Below are 18662 nucleotides of genomic sequence, written 5' to 3'. Positions count from 1 at the left end.
GCCAGGTAACTGTGGGGTGGGGGTTAGACAGATTGCTAATACCATGTGTGTGCTTCGTGCCTGCAGAGGTCAGAAGATGGTGTTGGATCCCTGCGACTGGAGTAACAGTTGGTTGCTAACTGTTATGTGGGTGCTGGGAATTGAACCTGAGTCCTCTGGGAGAGCAATGAGTAAGTTCTCTTACCCATTGAGCCGTCTTTCTAGTCTCCGATTCATTATATTTAACATTAATTTTTTTTCTCTATGAAAGTTTGTTAGAAAAATGGAAAGGCATGGCCCGGACTGAGGGGAAAATCTTGGCGAATCCGCGTCTCATAAAAGACAAGCATCCAACACTCACAAAGATGTAACATCCACAATGAGCAAGCAACTTAAAAACGGGCAAGAGGTAGACACTCATCTAAGAGACTATGCAGAGGTCAGTGACGTGTGTGCAGTGCCCATAGCACGCCATTGGGGAATCTCAAGGCAGAGATGCACTACAGCCCATTCCACTGGCGAGAGCACCACACCCACTAACACCAAACGCTGGTGAGGATGTGTCCTTACAGGATGCTGGCTCATTGCTGACAGTAACGCAAGATGGCGCACTGCTTTGGAAGACAGCTGGCAGTTTCTTATAAAACTAAATATAGCTTCGCAATGTAGCACATGGTCCTTGGTATTTACCCCCCAAAACTGAGAACATGATTGTGAAAGCAGGCACACAAACATTTTTAGCACCTTTATTGATGGTTGGCAAAACTTAGAAGCAGTAGAAAGGTCTTCATGAGGTGAATGGATCAACAGACGTATACATCCATACAATGGGACATTACTCAGTACTAAAAGAAACAGGCTGTTAAATGAATGAAGTCAGCCTGAAAATGACACTCAGTCCTACATGATCCCAATCGTGGCATTCTGGTAGGAAGATCAGTAGTGGCCAAGAATAACCCTGATGTCAACCATGGACTTGGCCTCCCTGGGTGAAACACATGCTACACGGACACAAGGCATTCAGGTTGGAAAAAGCTATAGTTGGAGTAAGGAGTCACATGGGGTCCCTCGTTTCATCTGCTCATATATCTGAAAACGTAAAACTACTCTAAAAAAATAAATAAAGGTTCCTTTTTTTTTTTAAGTCACAAATGCCAGGCATGTGCCAGGATGGTGGCCCAGTTTCTAACCCCAGCCCTTGGCAGGCAACAGCAGCAGGCAGTCTGTAGTAGTGGTGTATGGGCTAACCCACTTTGGCTTTGAGCTGGATTCTCAAATGAAAGATGTATACATCTTTTTGATGTATAACTTTGATATGCCTTGACTAGCTCAATGGCTGGGCATCTCTCTGAGGCTAGCATAATATATTACCCTCCAGTGTTCCTGGCTTAACACCTTCTAGATTTATGTTTTATCTTTGCTGCCCTGTTACCTATTGGGCAGCACCCCCCACCCCCTACCCCCCAGGGTTGCATTCCATTTTCACCTATGTTGCTGGATAATTTTCTTCTGCAGCTCTTAAATATGATTCCTCTGCCTAGAGTCAGGAGATTCTCTTCCTCTTTCCCTCTCCCTCTGTCCTCTGCCCACACAATCTAAAAGTCCCGCCCCGTCTCCCTGTCCAGCCATTGGCTATACAGCAATTCTTTATTACCAGTGGAAGCCAGCTGGGGGCAGGGACCCTCAGGCCTGGAGAAGAGGCGAGTTAAGACAAAGCATTAGAACCAATTCCCAACAGAAAACCACCTCAAGTTCAAGGCCAGCCTGGTTTACACTGCTAGGTCCTGTCTCAAACACAAAACAAAACACAGAAAACAAAACTCCTGAACAAAGAGTGACTCTGTGCATTTTTCAAGTATTTTGAATATTTCTAATTTTGGTTAAAATTAAAATGGCTCTATTCACACTGATACTCTGTCCTGCGTTCCTGTTAACAATTTTCCTGAGAGTGTAATTTTCATATATGGCGCCTTCTATAATGATCCCTTATTTATAGAGGTAAGTCATTCTTCATAATAAAAACATTTGATTTCATTTGTTGACCCAGTCAAGAATGATGAGCACTAGACTGAAGCTTCCGACCACAGTGCCTGTGCTGAGCAGGGACAAAGCCTGTGGAGACAAAGGAGATGCTGTGTGAGCCCCATCCCTTCCGCGGTGGATTTCCACTTAATGTCAGTCCATGGGCTCTCGCTCTGTAGCTCAGGCCAGCCTCAAACACTCAGCAATCCCCCTAAGAGCTGGGGTTAGAAGCATGAACCATCACACCAGACTCTGAAATGTACTTTGTATACATTACGATATACTGTCTTTGTAGACATAGTAATAAACAGACTATTCCTTAAACAGCTGAAAACAACCTACCCCAAGCTTTTTCCATGAGAGAAAATCCTCTCGGCTGAGTTTAAGATAAAACAATCCTGGGAACACAAAAATCAAGCATGTCGATGTGCTGGCGCCTGCAAGGGTAGAGGGGAAGAGAAACCGTGTCAGCTCATGTGAGAATGATGACTTTATTATCCCTCTTACTTTTGTGGGGCTGGAAATCCAATCTAAGGAATCTACCCACACTGGGAGCTGCTCTACCACCCATGAGACCTCCCCATCCCTTTTGTTACGTGTTTTTTTTTTTTTTTTTTAAATGTGGAAAACTTACCAACTACACCAAATACATTTCTAATGTCAGGAACATATATTGCAAGTAAAACGATGATGATGTTGAGCGCTAATGTGGTCAGAGAATGCCGGATCCAGGAAAATGGATAGTTTGAGAAAAGTATCATCATCAAAGCTTTTCTGGCCTGTATAGCAGGAAAGAAGTTGAGGCAAAGGGAAAGGAGGAAGGGCAGGGTGTTTGCTTAGAGAAACATGTGTACAGTAACCATAATATTCCTACCCCAAACCATTCATATTCCCCAGACACAGCATAAACTATCATTATGTGGTGTTTTTATACACATAAACCTTTCTGAGTGAGCTTCATAGAAAATATTTTTCTTAAATTCCACACGAAAGTTTCACAGGCGATTTTTCCAGGTTTTATAATTTAAAGAATTACAAGCAATCACACTGTGTTATGAAATCACAAAGGACAATTTTCATCAAATTCAACAGAAAAACTTTCAAGTAGAAAAAAAACAAAACAAAACATGCGTGGAAAAGAAACCCCATTTTCTGTTTTATTTTCGTTATCTGTTTCACGGCATGAAAGACAAAAACGTTTCCCACATCTTCCACTGCTAGGGCAGGCCGCTGGCAATCACAGCCCACAAGTTTATCTAGCCCTGGCTGGACCCCTGATCCTGCGGTCTCACAGGGAGGGGCAGGGATTCCTGGAGGCCCCAGTCTCTAAGAACTCATGTGAGTTCAAGACACCCAGGCAGAAGCTTTCTACCCGAAGCTGTTGTTTTCATTTTCATGGAAATTCTTAAGATTCTTATGTGTAGCAACTGGATGCAGAATGGGAACCTGCTCTGCCTCTTAAATGCTAGAGCCTACAAGTCTAAAGCCTACAAGTGGCCGGCTTCCCCTGTGGGAAGAAGCAATAGGGGTTTATTTTTGCTGAATCGACTTTCTCCTCTTTGTGCACATTCTTTTGAAAACAGAATATAGGAAGACACCGCCTCCCCCCCCTCAAGAAAAACCCCTAAAACTTCAGAACTCTAGTCTCTAAATTGGAAACAAAACTGAGGGAGAGGTAAATCTAAACGAAATCTCAGAAAGCACAAATTAGCTTGGAGGTTCACTGTTATTTTTGGGCTTTCATGGGACCATATGCTAGTATGAGGTCTTGGATCAATTACTTGACAAATGAATAAGATACACAAGGCTAGATGTGATTCAGAGGTTCTGGTCTGCAAAGCATTAGTGTTGCCATATTAGGGAGCCACGACACCAAGCAACAAAACCTTTAGGCATACTTACAGGGAAGTGGATTAGAGGGACTGTCAGAAGCACAGCAAACAGTATGCATAACTTCACAGCCATGACAGCAGCATCATGTGGCAAGTATTTACTGTAACCTTGCAGTAATTCTGACTCCACTTTGTCTGAACATAAATTAAAACAACAGCAGCAGCAATCAGGGTCAAACAGTAAACTTCGTACCACGATGTCAATAATACCGAAATTATTTTCTGTTGTATTACTGGTTCGTACTAGGCTTGCATACCATTCTGAAATTACTTTCTGGCTTTTTTCTCTCTGTACTAGGACATACAAAGATGCTGAGTATTTTCGTGAGATGCACGCTACTTTCTGAGATGTGTTACACTTTTACATTATTATTACAGAATTTAGTTCCTTATTTGGGGGTGCCTGTGCCATTGCACACAAGTGGAGCTCAGAGGACAACATGCATGAATGGGTTCTTTCCTTCCACCACATGGGTCCTGGGATCAAACTTTGGTCACTGGGAATGGTGGCAAGTGCCTTTACCTTCTGGGACATCTTACTAGCCCATGTAAATGCTTTTGTACTCCTTTAAAAAATTTTTAAATCAGGACACACAGAATCTCCAAAATTACGACTAAAACATATTTAAAAATATCTCCTTAACCAGATGTGGTTGTGCATGGCTGTAATCATGCAATGGGGAGGCAGAGGCGGGTGGATCTTTGTGAGTGTGAGGCTAGCCTGGTCTACCTAGCATGTTCCAGGCCGGTGAGGCCTAATCACAAAAACAAAAGAAAACAAAACACAAACCAAAGCAAACTCTTTAGAACTTGTCCATACAGTTAAGGAAAGGGTTTACACACGTGTCTGTAAAGTGCTTACACAGGCACTGGTGAATTTGGTCACCATAGCAATATGAGATAGTAAGGTTCAAGAGCACCAAGCAGTGTGCCTGAGAACACACAGCAGGGGGCAGGGCAGAGCACCCCACACTTTTGTGATAAAGTGACCTTCAACACCAGCATTTCTCAGATTTCTGGTGTTGTGTGTAGGACTCTACTCCAGGGACTGCTTCCACCTCTGCAGAGAGTTTTGGGCATAGTATCAGCTTTGTCCATTTCCGTCTTGAGTAAAAGGAAGAACAAAGGGTTAAGACAATGGCTTGCTTAGTAAGTCAGGTCTATGCAGACAGGACTGAGAGAGGCCGACCAGGCTTTCTACCTGGCAGCTTCCTTCCATTCGCACTGTCTCTCTCACCCAGGTCACCTAGGAAGAATGAGAAGGTGTTCAACCACACCTCAGGACCTATGGACAAAGGTCAGTTTGGACTTAAATAGGACTGAGTTTTTAAATCCCTTGGACTGAGATGCCAGACTGTATAACAGAGAAGCCAGTGCTGGACAGGACCTCATTACTCCTGATTCTGCTCACCGGCTCTGGCCACTGTGAGTCAGAGTAGATCCTTTCTCCTCAGGTTGCTGTGCACCTCATGCATTTTGTTGCAGCAATGAGGAATGTAACTAAGAGAGGAAGAGGAGTGTTTTATGGTGTGGACTACACACAAGCACAGAGTGGACGAAAAATATCAGAAACAAAAAACCCAGAAAATCAGTGCCATCATCACTAAAGTAACGAAGACTAAAGTAATGGAGGCTCTGAACCAGGCTAGCAACCTCGGGGACAGGAGAGAACGAACTGCCCACAGTGCTACAGACAGAAATTAAGAGTGAAGAACTGGGCTACGTAGGAGAACTGGGAAGAACCAGGAAATCTGGATGCTATTTCCAAACCTGTGAGATACTTGAGAGTCTTTGGAGAAATATGGCAAACTACTTCATTTCCATTCTCTGAGTCGTAAAATGAGCCATTAACACTTCTTGCTTAACAAGCTCCCAGACATTAAAATGGCCCGGTTACCCAAAGTTGGGCACTGGCCGGGCTCACCAGAAGGGCACTTTCCTCTTTAGCATCTGAGATTAGAACCAATATTATTAATGTGGTTGATACTGAGAGGTCCCTTTAGTCTGACAGAAGTCATAATATGGTATGTCATAATTATGACAGAAGTCATAATAACCATACTAACTAAGCTTTGAGTGTCTAGATAAAGATTCCAATCAGTTCTAGAAGTATTAATAACTCCATTTACTAGAAATCCTTTCCCAGGGTGAAAACCTTCTGAATTTGCCACTCTGCATTCTTATCTAAGGAACGGATTATAACACACTTATCTGGACTCAGAGAAAGCGTCACAAATATCCAAAAGGACCTAATGGTGGTTTTTTAAAGTCATTTGGATCAGTGGCATTGCATTTAACACACCAAGGAAAATTTCCATGAGGTATCAGAAGGAATACTGATGTGCATTTAGAGAGCTGTCTTTAATTCCAGGACAGGCCACTTAACTGATCTAGGATAAAACTGCTAACCTAAAAAGGTGAATTGTACGCCTGGACTTTAGGTGGGGCCTACCAAACTGGCTATTTCCTGCTGACACTGACAGCTGAGGGTACAATTAAAAGCCACAGTGGAAGGCTTTTCTCTATTGTGATTAACAATGGGGAAAAGAAGTGCTGCACGGAACAAACTATCACCTGAGTGCCTTCCGCCTGTGGGAGGGGCCGTCAACTGTCAGCTGCCTACCCACGTGCCATCCTATCAGCTGCACAGCATCGGGAAGCTCGAAGGCTATGGAGTAGGGGTTAAGTTAGAGGCACCCAGACAGCTTTACTTGACAATCCGTCTAGGAAACATTTCATCTGTATGGAGAACAGACAAACATACGACAGGGGCTAAGGTAAGAAGCTATGGTTTCCTAAAATTCACTTTAATTAGAGCCCGTAACAAAGGAACGCGGCCTGGGCTTTCTGTTTTCCAAAGATAGCAGAGTGTTGAAGACTTTGGAGATTTGGAGAAAGAAAGACAGCATTCAAGCTTCAGCTCCACTTTGTATCTGAAGGTAGTGGCCTCATTAGTCAATCTAAACAGACCCGTCTTAGTTCTGAGGACTGAGGCAATCTTAGTAAAATACCCGACCCTTAGATGTCGGCTCAGTGGTGAATCCACTGCAGCCTAAGCATTCCTTGTTAGACTTTCTAGAGTTGGAAGCACCCAGTTGTTGATGGGAGTCACATGACCATTCCCAATCATCCTGGATGTTAGTTCATGGGAGTCACATGACTATTCCTAGTCATGCTGGATGTCAGTGGAGACTGGAGATTTCCTCCATGTTGTTCTACTGACCTACGGGGGGTGGGGAGGGTCTGTATTTATTAGGCTCCAATCAACTTGAAGATTCCCCAAACCAACACCGGATGAGTAGCACTGATCTGAAAATTGATCGTAAAATACCCTGAAATTCAAAACTCACTGAACATGACACCCAATATTCTAAACTCATCAAGATTCATAAATTGAAACTCTTTTAGTCCCAGTAAGTGATAATCCTAGCAGTGTTTATAACGGGTGATAATTGCAATTAAAAATATACGCAGGTATTGTGGCACAATGTACCTTTTTAAAGGCCAAGAAGCCCACTTTTAGGATCTTACTAAAGAAAGGTTTGACTGCATTCACGTCTCTAAACTAGTAAACCTAACAGCCAAAAATGCAACATGTGTATTTAGAGATTTTGTTTTATTTGGATGTGGAGGACAGGCTGACAATCTGCCTCACTTTCACTGTCCTGGCTGCAGGCACTGTGCTCAGCCTGGGAAGGACGGTTTTTCTGGATGATACACACAGAACTCAGTACTCTCGCCCTGCAGCAGGAGTAAATAAATGCAAGCTCGATGACAGGGCTGCCTTTGTTACTATGGAAATAACGGACAAGGAGGAGGAGCATAGAGAACAACTGCAAATGTGTCCACACTGGAAACAGCACAGCCATGGCTCCTACACAGGAAGAGCCATGCCACAGAGCGCACACAGAGAAGCCGTTGGAGTGGAGAGAGGGCTCGGTTGCTAAATGGTTTCTCTGCAGCTACGAGGGTCTCTGTTCAATCCTTAGACTCAATCTTTAAAGAAATCCGGGTGTGGTGGTGTGTGCTATAACCCTAGTCCCCAGAGGCAAAGACAGGCAGAGTCCTTACAGCTTGCTGGCCAGCCAGTCCACCCTACTTGTAAATTCCAGGCCAAGTGTGAGGCTCGGCCTCAAAACCACAGCGGAAGGCTCCTGAAGAACGACACCTGAGCTTGTCCTCTGACCTCCACCTACACATGTGCAAACATGTACCCGTGTGTACATCCAACATGCAGTGAAGAATAAGAATAGTGCTGACTTAGGGTACCTAAAACGAGACAGTTACAGCAGTGAGGGTGATGGAGGATGATGGTAATGTGCGCCTGTGAACAGCTCTCACTTGGGATGATTATGTGCCGAACACTGCAGTAGGGCTGCACAGAGAACTGTTTCTGTCTCACTACAACCCTATACATTATGGTCACACTGTGGATTAACACTGAGGATAATTCAAGGTGTAGGCTCCCTTCAAGGTCAGAGAGCTAGTTAGCGTTTGGAAATTAGTTACATGAGGCAGGTTTATAGGATTTCAAAACCAATGCTCTTCTGTCTGGGCCTGGGAAGGGCAGTGGTATAAAGACAGCTTCGGAGAACAGGGAGATAAGTATTAATAAAGGTGACCAGGAGTCTAAAACCAGAAAGGTGCACAAAGCCATGATGCAGGTCACCAACAGATACACTCCCCAAGTAGTAACAGCCAATTACTCGCAGTTACTATGAAAACATTTATGAAGAATGCTTGCAAAACTGGGCGGGCTGAGTCTCGGGTGCTGTGTGCGACTGTTGCAAATTCTGCTCATCTTTTCTTTCTTGTTCTAGACTTTGCTTTTGTTCTGGACATTCTTGTTGAAAAAGGAAAAACCCCACAAACTATGCAGGAAATGTCTCAAAAACAAACAAGAGAGAATCTGGCTTTATACTGTTACAAGTGTCTGTAAGGAATCTGAAGAGAAAGGCCCTGTGAAGCAGAGGCAGCCCTGTGAGCACAGGCTGTGAAAATGAAGTGTGAAGGCAGAGATGTGCAGAGCTGAGTGAACTCCATTGTCTTTTCTGGAGTTGCCCCTTTGTAATTATTGGCATGGTTTACTCTCCTACGCCCTCAGCTTATCACCTAGCATCTAACATATTGGATGTGTAATTTTTTTTTTTTTGATATAAGGTCTCTTGGTGTAGCCCTGGCTGTCTTGGTGTTCACTCTGTAGTCAGGCTGGCCTCAAACTCAAGAGATCCACCAGGCCCTGTCTCCTGAATGCTGGGATCAACGATGTAGGCTACCACCATGCCCACCCCGCCCTGAATATACAATTTAAAAAGACCCAAAGCATTATTTTACAGAGACACCGATAGTGCTTGAAGTTTTATATAAAAATTTAAAAAAAAATGTTAGGGCTTGACGATGGCTTAGCGGGTAAGAACGTGTACTGCTCTCATGGAGAACAGGCATTGGACACTCCTGGCTCAAAGCCACCTGTAACTCCAGCTTCCAGGGACTCTCCTCTGACCTCCACAAGCACTGCACCTACACACACAGATTCACACTCAGACACAAACATATGCACGCAATTAAAAATAAAGACAAACGTCTCAAAAGAGGACAAAATTTTCCTGTACGCCTACAAAGTGATGATTAATCTTAAGCCTGATTTGTCAGATTCGCCACAGTGCTGAAATGACCTGAACAGATGACCTTACCAGCAAAAGGCAGAAAGGGAAGCCTCAGGCAGGGTGAGGACATCTGTCCTTCTTCTGTCACATAATTAAGAATTTAAGAATATGCTCACCATAAAAAGTGAGGTAGCCAAAGAGTGCAGACGCGAAGTAAACCAGGAAGCTCAACGCAATCGCTGTGTTGGTCACATTCTGCATCCTTTTCTTTGAAGGGCTAAAACAAAACAAAACAACCCAGGAAAGGTTGACAAAGCCAGTGATCTGAGTCCTGTCTGAAGAAATGAACATCACAGGCCAGTCGGGGACAAGCATGAGGGCACCGATGGCTACACAGTAGAATTCACAAGTCGACACTCAGACAGAGATGGTCACTGGCAACATTGCCAATGAGAATAGAATCACCTCTTGGTTGCTGTGGTGGTTTGAATAGGAATTGGCTCCCATAAACTAGTGTGTCTGAATGCTTGGCTCAGAGGGAGTGGCACTATTTAGGAGGTGTGGCCTGGTTGAAGTAGGTGTGGCCTTGTTGGAGGAAGTGTGTCACTGCCGGGGTGGGCACTGTGGTCTCCTATGTTCAAGCTACGACCAGTGTGCCATACATACAGTCTCCCCCTGATGCCTGTAGACACAGATGTAGAACTCTCAGCTCCTCCAGCACTATGTCTCCCTGCACGCTACTATGCCACCCTCCATGATGACAATGGACTATCCCTCTGAACCATAACCCAAATTAATGTTGTCCTTTATGAGAGTTGCTGTGCTCATGGAATCTTCACAGCCCTAAATCCCTGACTAAGACAGCTGCCTTGTTTGTTTGTTTTTTAAGCTAACACTTAGAATTCGGGACAATAGGGAAGGATTCATGAATGGGAATTGATTAGCTCTGAAGGCCACGGCGCTCTACAGTACCTTCGAAGCTCACAGTATATGGGCAATACTGAGGTATGGCAGAGAAATGAAAAAGCCATCGTTGGTATGGCGTAGACACTCTGAAAAAAATTACAACAAAATACTATCAAATGCTACGTCATTTTTATTTGATAATAAACTCAGTTTTTTGTTTTAATTACATTTTTATTTATTTATTTTTGTGTATCTGTATGCCCACATACCCATGCCACCTAGCACTTGCAGAGGTCAGAGGATAACTAGACGGAGTCATCAGGTTAGGCTGCAGGCACTCGACAATACAACTGAGCCATCTTGCCAGCCCAACAACAAAGTTCTTTTTAAAAAGAACCTAGTCAAATTTATGTCATCCTTTGTGAATGATCTCTTCCTAAGATGAGGGGTAGGGTGCAGTGAGAGAGAGACAGTGGGGAGGGGGAGCTCTGCAGTCACAGTAACTACTCTAGCTTACAGGCGGCTTATTCTGACCACACTTTCTGGCTGGCCTCTCGTATCACCTTGCTTTGTTAGAGTTACTGCCTTCTACAATACTTGGATAAGATAAAACTAATTTAGGTTATACATAAACATTTAAAATAATTTTTATTATAATTCCAGCCATTCTTACGGTATGCACGATTTAAATGCATTTCATTACCCAAGCATCAACAACGCCTGCCAATGTTTTCAACCCTGCTTTTACTTAGTCCAACTAAGTGTTCCAAATAGAGGCCACATCCATGTACTGCCAGAACCCATGACCAAGATCTTTCTTTCTTTTTTTTTTTTGGTTCTTTTTTTTCGGAGCTGGGGATTGAACCCAGGGCCTTGCGCTTCCTAGGCAAGCGCTCTACCACTGAGCTAAATCCCCAACCCCAACCAAGATCTTTCTTAATGAGCCCAAAGATTCTAGACCTGAAAAACTCCTAAGGAGCCCATGTAATACATAAGCCTAAAGTTTCTTTAAAAATTATTATTAGAATACTTAGCAAGAGCCAGCAAAAACCAGCAAGCCCAACGCTTTCCCCTCTAAGCTAAGCACTGTCTTTAAAAAGTGGATGGGAATGATTTACTTTCTCTTTTCTGCTCTAAAAATATTTCTCCTTAGTTAGTGTTGGGTTCTTCACCAAAAGAAGTTCCAGATGAAGACCTAGTTTGGGGTAAAGTACCTAGGAAATTGTGTTTCTTGACGCTGTGTTAGGGGGATGAGAGCTTAAGACACAGCTCTCTGTTTCATACACTGCAGTTTCTGCCAATTACCCTACCCTGATCTTTAAGGCCCATGGAGGTCTTCACAAGTAAAAGATGTGGCGACCTCCCTGGAAAGGTTTGGGAGACATTTCTAAGTTATAAACTGGAGGTGAAAAGGAAGGTTTTACATGAGGACCCACCACATTAACATTCTACACTAACAAAGCTGCACAAGGAGGAGAGGAGAGTCTGGCGTGGGAACCTAGAAAACAGCATTGCGGCAGGAAAACACAGTAGAGAGGAAAAGGCTCCCAGAAAAGGGAGGACTCAGCTTTTTCCACTAGAGCAAAGCGGGACCATGCAAACACCAGTCCCTGTTCCTCTGCTTGCTCTCAGGGACTCTTCCAGGCCCTTTCCGCATCCCACAGCTCTCTTAAGGGTGGGCATGGGACTTGGGTTTCTGGGCTCCGCTCTGAACATCATAAATTCCCCTGGAATGCTGCTCTGAAGGCAGACTGGCAGCGCTCAGTGCTGGCCCATGATGAGGCTGTTTAGCTAGAGACCAAAGTCCTACTCACCAGGGAGGAGTTTTTGATGTAATTGGCGATTTAGCTTTACAAGTCCAGAGCGCAACAGGAAAACCGTATCCACAGAGGACCTTACTGGCCAGACCAGACATTTGGTAAATCTGTCCTTTTAGGCAAAGGCCCATTTAAAACAGGCTCCATTTAAAAGCATGCCAAAAGAAAGAAAAGAAAAAGGTGGCTGTTTCATAATGGGCCACCCTGTGTTAAATAATATTATTCTTCTGGTAGGCAATCCTATACTTAGCACTTTCATGAAAATTAATTAGTTACAGGTACAAAGACCTAAGAGACCCTGTAACACAAATCTCTTAAAACCTGAAATGTGAAAAATCAACCAAAAGTATCTGTTAATAACTTACACACCTCTTTGGAGAAATGAAAGAGCTTTGGTTTACAGTCATCTGTAGCGTTTGAAATCTGTTTAAGAGTATTGAGGGGAAAAGAAAAACCAATAGGCATTAAAAGTCAGGATACATCAACAAATATGATGAATTTATTACTACTGGAATTTCAAATCAAGTTACTTCAAAGAAAAGTCCTAAAATGCTATGTAACTATTACTTTTCACCAATTAGAAAAATCATCATTTATCTTCCATTTCTTTTTTTAGTTGAGAAGTTAAAAATATAAAAATTATTACCTGAAAGACTGCATTGATGCAATTTAAGGTCAGAGGACAAGGAACGGCCCATTTTTTAATTACTACCTGTAAAAGTAAATGCGACCAGCACTTAGATGACCTGTAATAAAATTCATCACAGGTTGATGTTTTCAATAAAGTCAAACAAGAGACTAGTCAAAGATTCCTCTGATTTTCCCCAGATAGAATGGGGTCACCCTTTAACATGGTCACTGGGAGGAGAGAAGGGGACAGGATGACAAGAGTGCTTCACATCTGATCAGCGGGGAATCTTGCCCATTAAAGACTTAGTGTGCTCTGTGTCAATTTTCAAATCTCCAAGTGTCCTGGTCTTGTTTTTAAAGTGCAACTCAAAGAGGAAGCATGTTTTCAATAATAGTCGCAAAGGACATTTATTCCTGTCGGTAGCAGACAGCAGAAGAACAGGCAGAAGTGAGGGGAGACTTTAATTGGCAGTGTGCTCCCTGGCATTCCTGATGAACACAAACTTTCACGTTTGTGCTATGGTGAATGTGGAGAGGGTCGGCACTGCTACAGTGTGAGTGCAGAGCTAGGGAACCCTAGTTGGGAAAAATACATTTTTAAAAAAACTTAAAAGAAATCCAGAGGGATGCTGTTTCCCAGAAACCATCAATGGGCATGTTTCAGGATTTGACTCCTAATTGTGGCCATCCTGTTCCTAGAGCCACCCTTGTGGCTGTGTCAACACTGCCATTGTAGCCCTTCTTGCAGGCACATAATGACTCTGTAAATGTTTGCTCCAGGCTAAATCCCAGCACACAAAGGGGCAGAGAGAAGAAAGGGAGTATTTGTCTTTGCAGGAGACCAGTAAGTAAATACTATTCCTATTTGGAACTCATCTAGTTTGGGAGTTTAACAAATTCAATCAAAATTTTATGCAGTGATAAATCTAAAGAAAACACACACTTTTAGGATTAAGTTAATGAGTGAACCCAAGAGTCATTTTTAATTTAAAATCTAAACCCAAAGGGGGTGGGGTGTCTAAGGACAAACTGGGCATTTCCAGGTAAGTTTTCAATATAAAACCAACTCCAACCATCAATTTATCAAGAGACAAGAACAAAACAAGAACCAAGAATCTCATTATCTATTTTTTTCCTGAAAAGTTGTTTGTTTGTTTGTTTGTTTGTTTGTTTTAAGAGAGATGGAGTGTAGGGTGAGGATGAAGGTGGCTGGAGAAGCAAGGGCTCCGGCTCTTTCCAGCTCTACTGATGCTGCTCCAGATTCAAGGTCTCCTGTTTCACTCCAACCGTGTGTGTGTGTGTGTGTGTGTGTGTGTGTGTGTGTGTGTGTGTGCGCGCCTGTGTGTGTGTGTGTGTGTGCGCGCGCGCGCCTGTGTGTGTTAGTGGGGGGGGGGGTCAGGATCAATGCCTCCTGGCTTGCTGAGTACCAGGCCTTGAATGCCAAGTCAAAATCCTTCAAGTTGCAATATAGCCTTCTTCACTGATTAGAAAGAATGATTGGCAGCCTGATTTCACATAATGTAAATTCCATTATTACAGCTAATCCCTGTGGGTCGTCCCAGCTTCAAACCTGCATGGTGGGATGGGGTAGAGAGAGCTGCAGACAGGTGAGGAGTGGGCAGAGACCCAACCACAAGACAGAAGAGAGTCACAGGGAGCCCTTGCTTGGCGCTGAAGACAGACTGGGTAAGAAGGTAACTCTGGGGGATGGAAAGAGAATAAGAAAAATCACCTTAGGCACTAAAATGACTTAATGCACTTGCACAAAAAGTCCTTCCTCCATCCTCCTCAAAGCCTACCATTTCTGCAGGGTAGCTCCCAGCTTACTGCCGCCCATATTCCTTTACAGAGATCTCAGCAACTCTCCCCATCCCTCTCAATGCTGGTGACAAACAGATAGGTTAGAAAAATAAAGGCATCTGTTACTGTCACCTTGAGCCACTGCCAAATTGAAACTCATGTTTAAATGTAGATACTCTCAAAGGAAAATTCATGCTAAATTTTTAATGAAAATCAGGATCTGGGAGAACAGCTAGTAGAGACACTTTGATCTGCAATGCCTAATGAGTACAATTAAGAAACTGTTTTCTGGTGACCCCATATGAACAACAATGCCAAGCAGCCAGAGCTTCCAGGGACTAAGCCACTACCTAAAGACTATACATGGACTGACCCTGGACTCTGACCTCATAGGTAGCAATGAATATCCTAGTAAGATCACCAGTGGAAGGGGAAGCCCTGGGTCCTGCTAAGACTGAACCCCCAGTGAACGTGATTGTTGGGGGGAGGGCGGCAATGGGAGGAGGATGGGGAGGGGAACACCCATAAAAAAGGGGAGGGGGAGGGGTTAGGGGGATGTTGGCTCGGAAAACCGGGAAAGGGAATAACATTCGAAATGTAAATAAGAAATACTCAAGTTAATAAAAAAAAAAAAAAAAGAAAGAAAGAAACTGTTTTCTGGATTGATTCTATAAAATATAATAAAATGTGTATGCATACACATTCTTAAAAAAATCAATGGGCAGAGATGCCGAGACAGGTGAGGAATGGGACAGGACCCAGCCACAAGACAAGAGAGAATCATGGGGAGTCTCACATTTTAAAAAACTGGCGCATGGTTTTTGAAAAGTCAGTTAGCTGAGCATGTAGAGCACAGCTTGAATCCCAGCCCTCAGGAGGCAGAGGCATGGGCAGATAAAATTCTGTGAATTCCAGGCCTGTCTGGTCTACAGAGTAAGCTCATGGCCAGCCAGGGTTACATAGTGTAACCCTGTCTTAAAAAAAAAAAAAACAAAAAAACAGGGACTGGAGAGATGACTCAGCAGTTAAGAGCACTGATTGCTCTTCTACAGGTTCTGAGTTCAATTCCTACTAACCAAAGGTGGCTCACAACCATCTGTAATGGGACCAGATTCTTCTGGTGTGTCTGAAAATAGCTACTGTGTACTCATCATATAAATAAATAAACTCTTAAAAACAAAACAAAAATAGAAATAGAATCTGTAATAAACGTGGTAATAAAAACAGCATTAAAAATGTATATTCTTCATGGTCTTGTTGGAATCTAAATTTCAACTGTTCTCACAGATAGAAATCCAAGTAGATGATTTGTGGAGCATCACGATTAATATGGGAGAATTATTTCCATGTGACTCCCCCAGCAGAAATCTGCACTGAATTTAAGAGTATCTGCTGCAGCAGAAACAAAACACTATAATAGACATATTGTATCAATACATTCCACCTGTGTTAAGCTATTGACTGTGAAAACTGAATTACTTCTACCTATGAAATGCTTGCCTTGTTGATTAAGTGCCAGGGTACAATTCAGTACGTTATCTACACTTGATTAAGATCCACACATTCCTATGGGATGTGGGATACTATCTAGCCATGAAGACGCTTCTCAACAAAACCTTACGATGAAAATAACTACTGTTTCTCTCTATAGTATGGAACCTCAAAATTATATGCTAAATTGTCATTACCTGAAGGTGGCTGGGGGGATAATTTTAATGTAAACTAAAAAATGACCAAGCTCTGTTAAATATTTCAGCCTTAACACATTCCTTACAATATAAATGTTTATGAATAGTGAAATCAGGGTTACTTGCACTTAATTTTAAGTTGCTTTATCCTCTGTCTCAGAAGATGATTTAACCAAAGACAGATGTCATGCAAATATGTGTGCATGCATACATAGTGGGTATGTGGTTGTTTGTTTGTGTGGCTGCATGTGCATGTGTATGTGGTGTGTATGGATTTTTTATGCACATAAATGTAGTGGTATGTGGCTGCAGATTATGTGGCTGTATGTGCACGTGTGTGTGCACATGTGGAGGTCAGAAGTCACCCTTGGGGATCATTATTCAGGGGTTATTCATCTTGCCCTTTGAGAGTCTCTCACTGGCCTAGAGTCCACTGAGTAGAAGTAGGCTGGGTTGGCTGGCGAATGGGACCCAGAGATCCATGAGTGTTCCACCCCCACCCCCTACCCCCCCACAACAAGCCCCCCCACTCCCCACCACCCAGCACTGGAATGTGAGCATTACAGCATGCCCAACTTTTCACTTGGGTCCTAGGAACTGAATGCAAGCCGTGACACTTGCAAGGCAAACACCACCAGCTGAACCATCTTCCCAGTCCAGGGGCTGTTTTGACAGCTTTGGAGTCTGGTACTATAGCTTGCTTGTTTACATGTGACATTGCCCCTTGATTCATTGATCAGTAACTAAGAGAAAGTTTAAATGCTCAGAAAGGGTTACTTGTGATATACACATTTCTGGCAAATTAAAAATATTTTATCCTATGTAAGGTTTAACATTTATATACTTATTATGGAATAGAATATAGGAAATAAGGAAAAAGTTTATTAAAATCTTATATGTGAGGATCTGTCTTTGGAGAATTAAAAAGCCTATGTTAAATTATTTTATAAATATAAAATAAGTTAAACTGCCATATGATATAAAATAAAAATCTGATAATTAAATATATTATCTGCATATGAAGACAAATATTTATTCCCAACATTTTCTTTATGGGAACACTGTTTGTCGACTAAGCAGGGTGGACAGGATTGCATTCCTACCCCATTCTCCTTACAGCTTTCCCACCAAGTCTCAGACTCTAACTCCATCATGGAATAAGGCTTCAGGATGCTCTGTGAGCTGACTGAGGAGCAGCCCACAGCTCGGCAGAGCACTACAGCTGTCAGGCTCTGTTCTGCCCAGGGTCTTAGCCAATGTTGGGCATCCCTCTCCAGAGAACTACAAGATACTAAATTTGTTTTAAGCTTCTTTAAAATGGACAAAATGAATAATCCTGTGACTGAAATGAATTCTGTGTTGAAAAATGGTGCTGTTAATAATATACAGTGGGCTACGGTGCCCAGTGCAAAGCAGCTAAAGACGTCACTAACACAGTTGCATTTTTTTTTGATGAAATAAGCAATGTATTATATTTTAAACTTACCACAAGAGCAAAGAACACCATAAAGAAAAATGATAGACTGCTTGTGTAGCCAAGAAAGCCTGTAAAATACCAATAAAATAAAAAGCAATTTATAAGGCAAGTGATGGGGACTTAGGAATCGAGCCATGCATCTCGGGCATGCTCCTGTTGCTGCTTGGTGCCTGGGCCTGGGGTCTGTCCGTCTGTCACACTGTGTAGCTCTGCACAGCAGGGCGAGAACTGGCTTGCCACTGGCAGTGCAATGCAAAGGAAGGCTTGCTCCTCAATGCTCTGCTGTAATGACTTCATTTTAGCGGCCAGACAAAATGCTACTGTAAGCCAAGTCATAGGTTAGCTAAGCAAGGCTGAGGACGGAGTCACGGAAATAGGCCAAGTTTAAAAGGACTCACAAGCACTACTCTTCTAAAAGCATCTCACTCTGTAGACCCCGAGTTTCTTCAGACTCACCTATTTTGGGGAGCAGTGAGAGAGGGAACACAATGCCGACACAGATTATGATTAGCAGCATCTGTCCATCAAGATACCAAGCCCTGTCAGGAAAAACAGTTAGGCACAGGACACAGGACTCATTCATGTCTGTCTTAACGCACATACACGGGAGGGCGGGGGATCATCCATTAGAAAGAAAACCCCACATTTTCATTAAATGTTGTCAGGGAACCCTGCACTATTAATAACACATATGAACTTAGGGAATGTATTAAAATAGTATTGGTATGAGCCTGTAACTCAGCACAAAGGCAAGACCAACAGTTTGAGGCTGGTCTGGACTACATAGTGAGACCTTATCTCCAACAACACCTAAACCATGACAAACACACAATGCCCAATGAGAT

The 18662-nt window shown here is 43.0% G+C and overlaps 1 protein-coding gene across 17 annotated transcripts in view; it reads right to left on the bottom strand.

The window, feature by feature from the left end:
- The window catches only part of Slc38a6 (solute carrier family 38, member 6), a 90869-nt gene that overhangs the window by 27893 nt on the left and 44314 nt on the right, over positions 1–18662 (bottom strand). For 4 of the 17 annotated variants that reach the window (XM_006240209.3, XM_006240210.4, XM_063261712.1 and 1 more), the window contains 10 exons: positions 18274–18356; positions 17827–17885; positions 12869–12934; positions 12592–12645; positions 10472–10551; positions 9676–9776; positions 3904–4028; positions 2636–2780; positions 2344–2438; positions 710–2091 (listed from right to left, as the gene is read on the bottom strand). In XM_006240209.3, the coding sequence (XP_006240271.1) occupies positions 2011–2091; positions 2344–2438; positions 2636–2780; positions 3904–4028; positions 9676–9776; positions 10472–10551; positions 12592–12645; positions 12869–12934; positions 17827–17885; positions 18274–18356 (889 nt within the window). In that variant the 3' untranslated portion in view covers positions 710–2010. 17 annotated transcript variants of the gene reach the window in all.

Source organism: Rattus norvegicus, chromosome 6, assembly GCF_036323735.1.
Source record: "Rattus norvegicus strain BN/NHsdMcwi chromosome 6, GRCr8, whole genome shotgun sequence".
Classification (NCBI taxonomy): domain Eukaryota; kingdom Metazoa; phylum Chordata; class Mammalia; order Rodentia; family Muridae; genus Rattus; species Rattus norvegicus.
The sequence above is the reverse complement of the archived record's forward strand: the minus strand, read 5'-3'. Positions and strand labels throughout refer to the sequence as shown.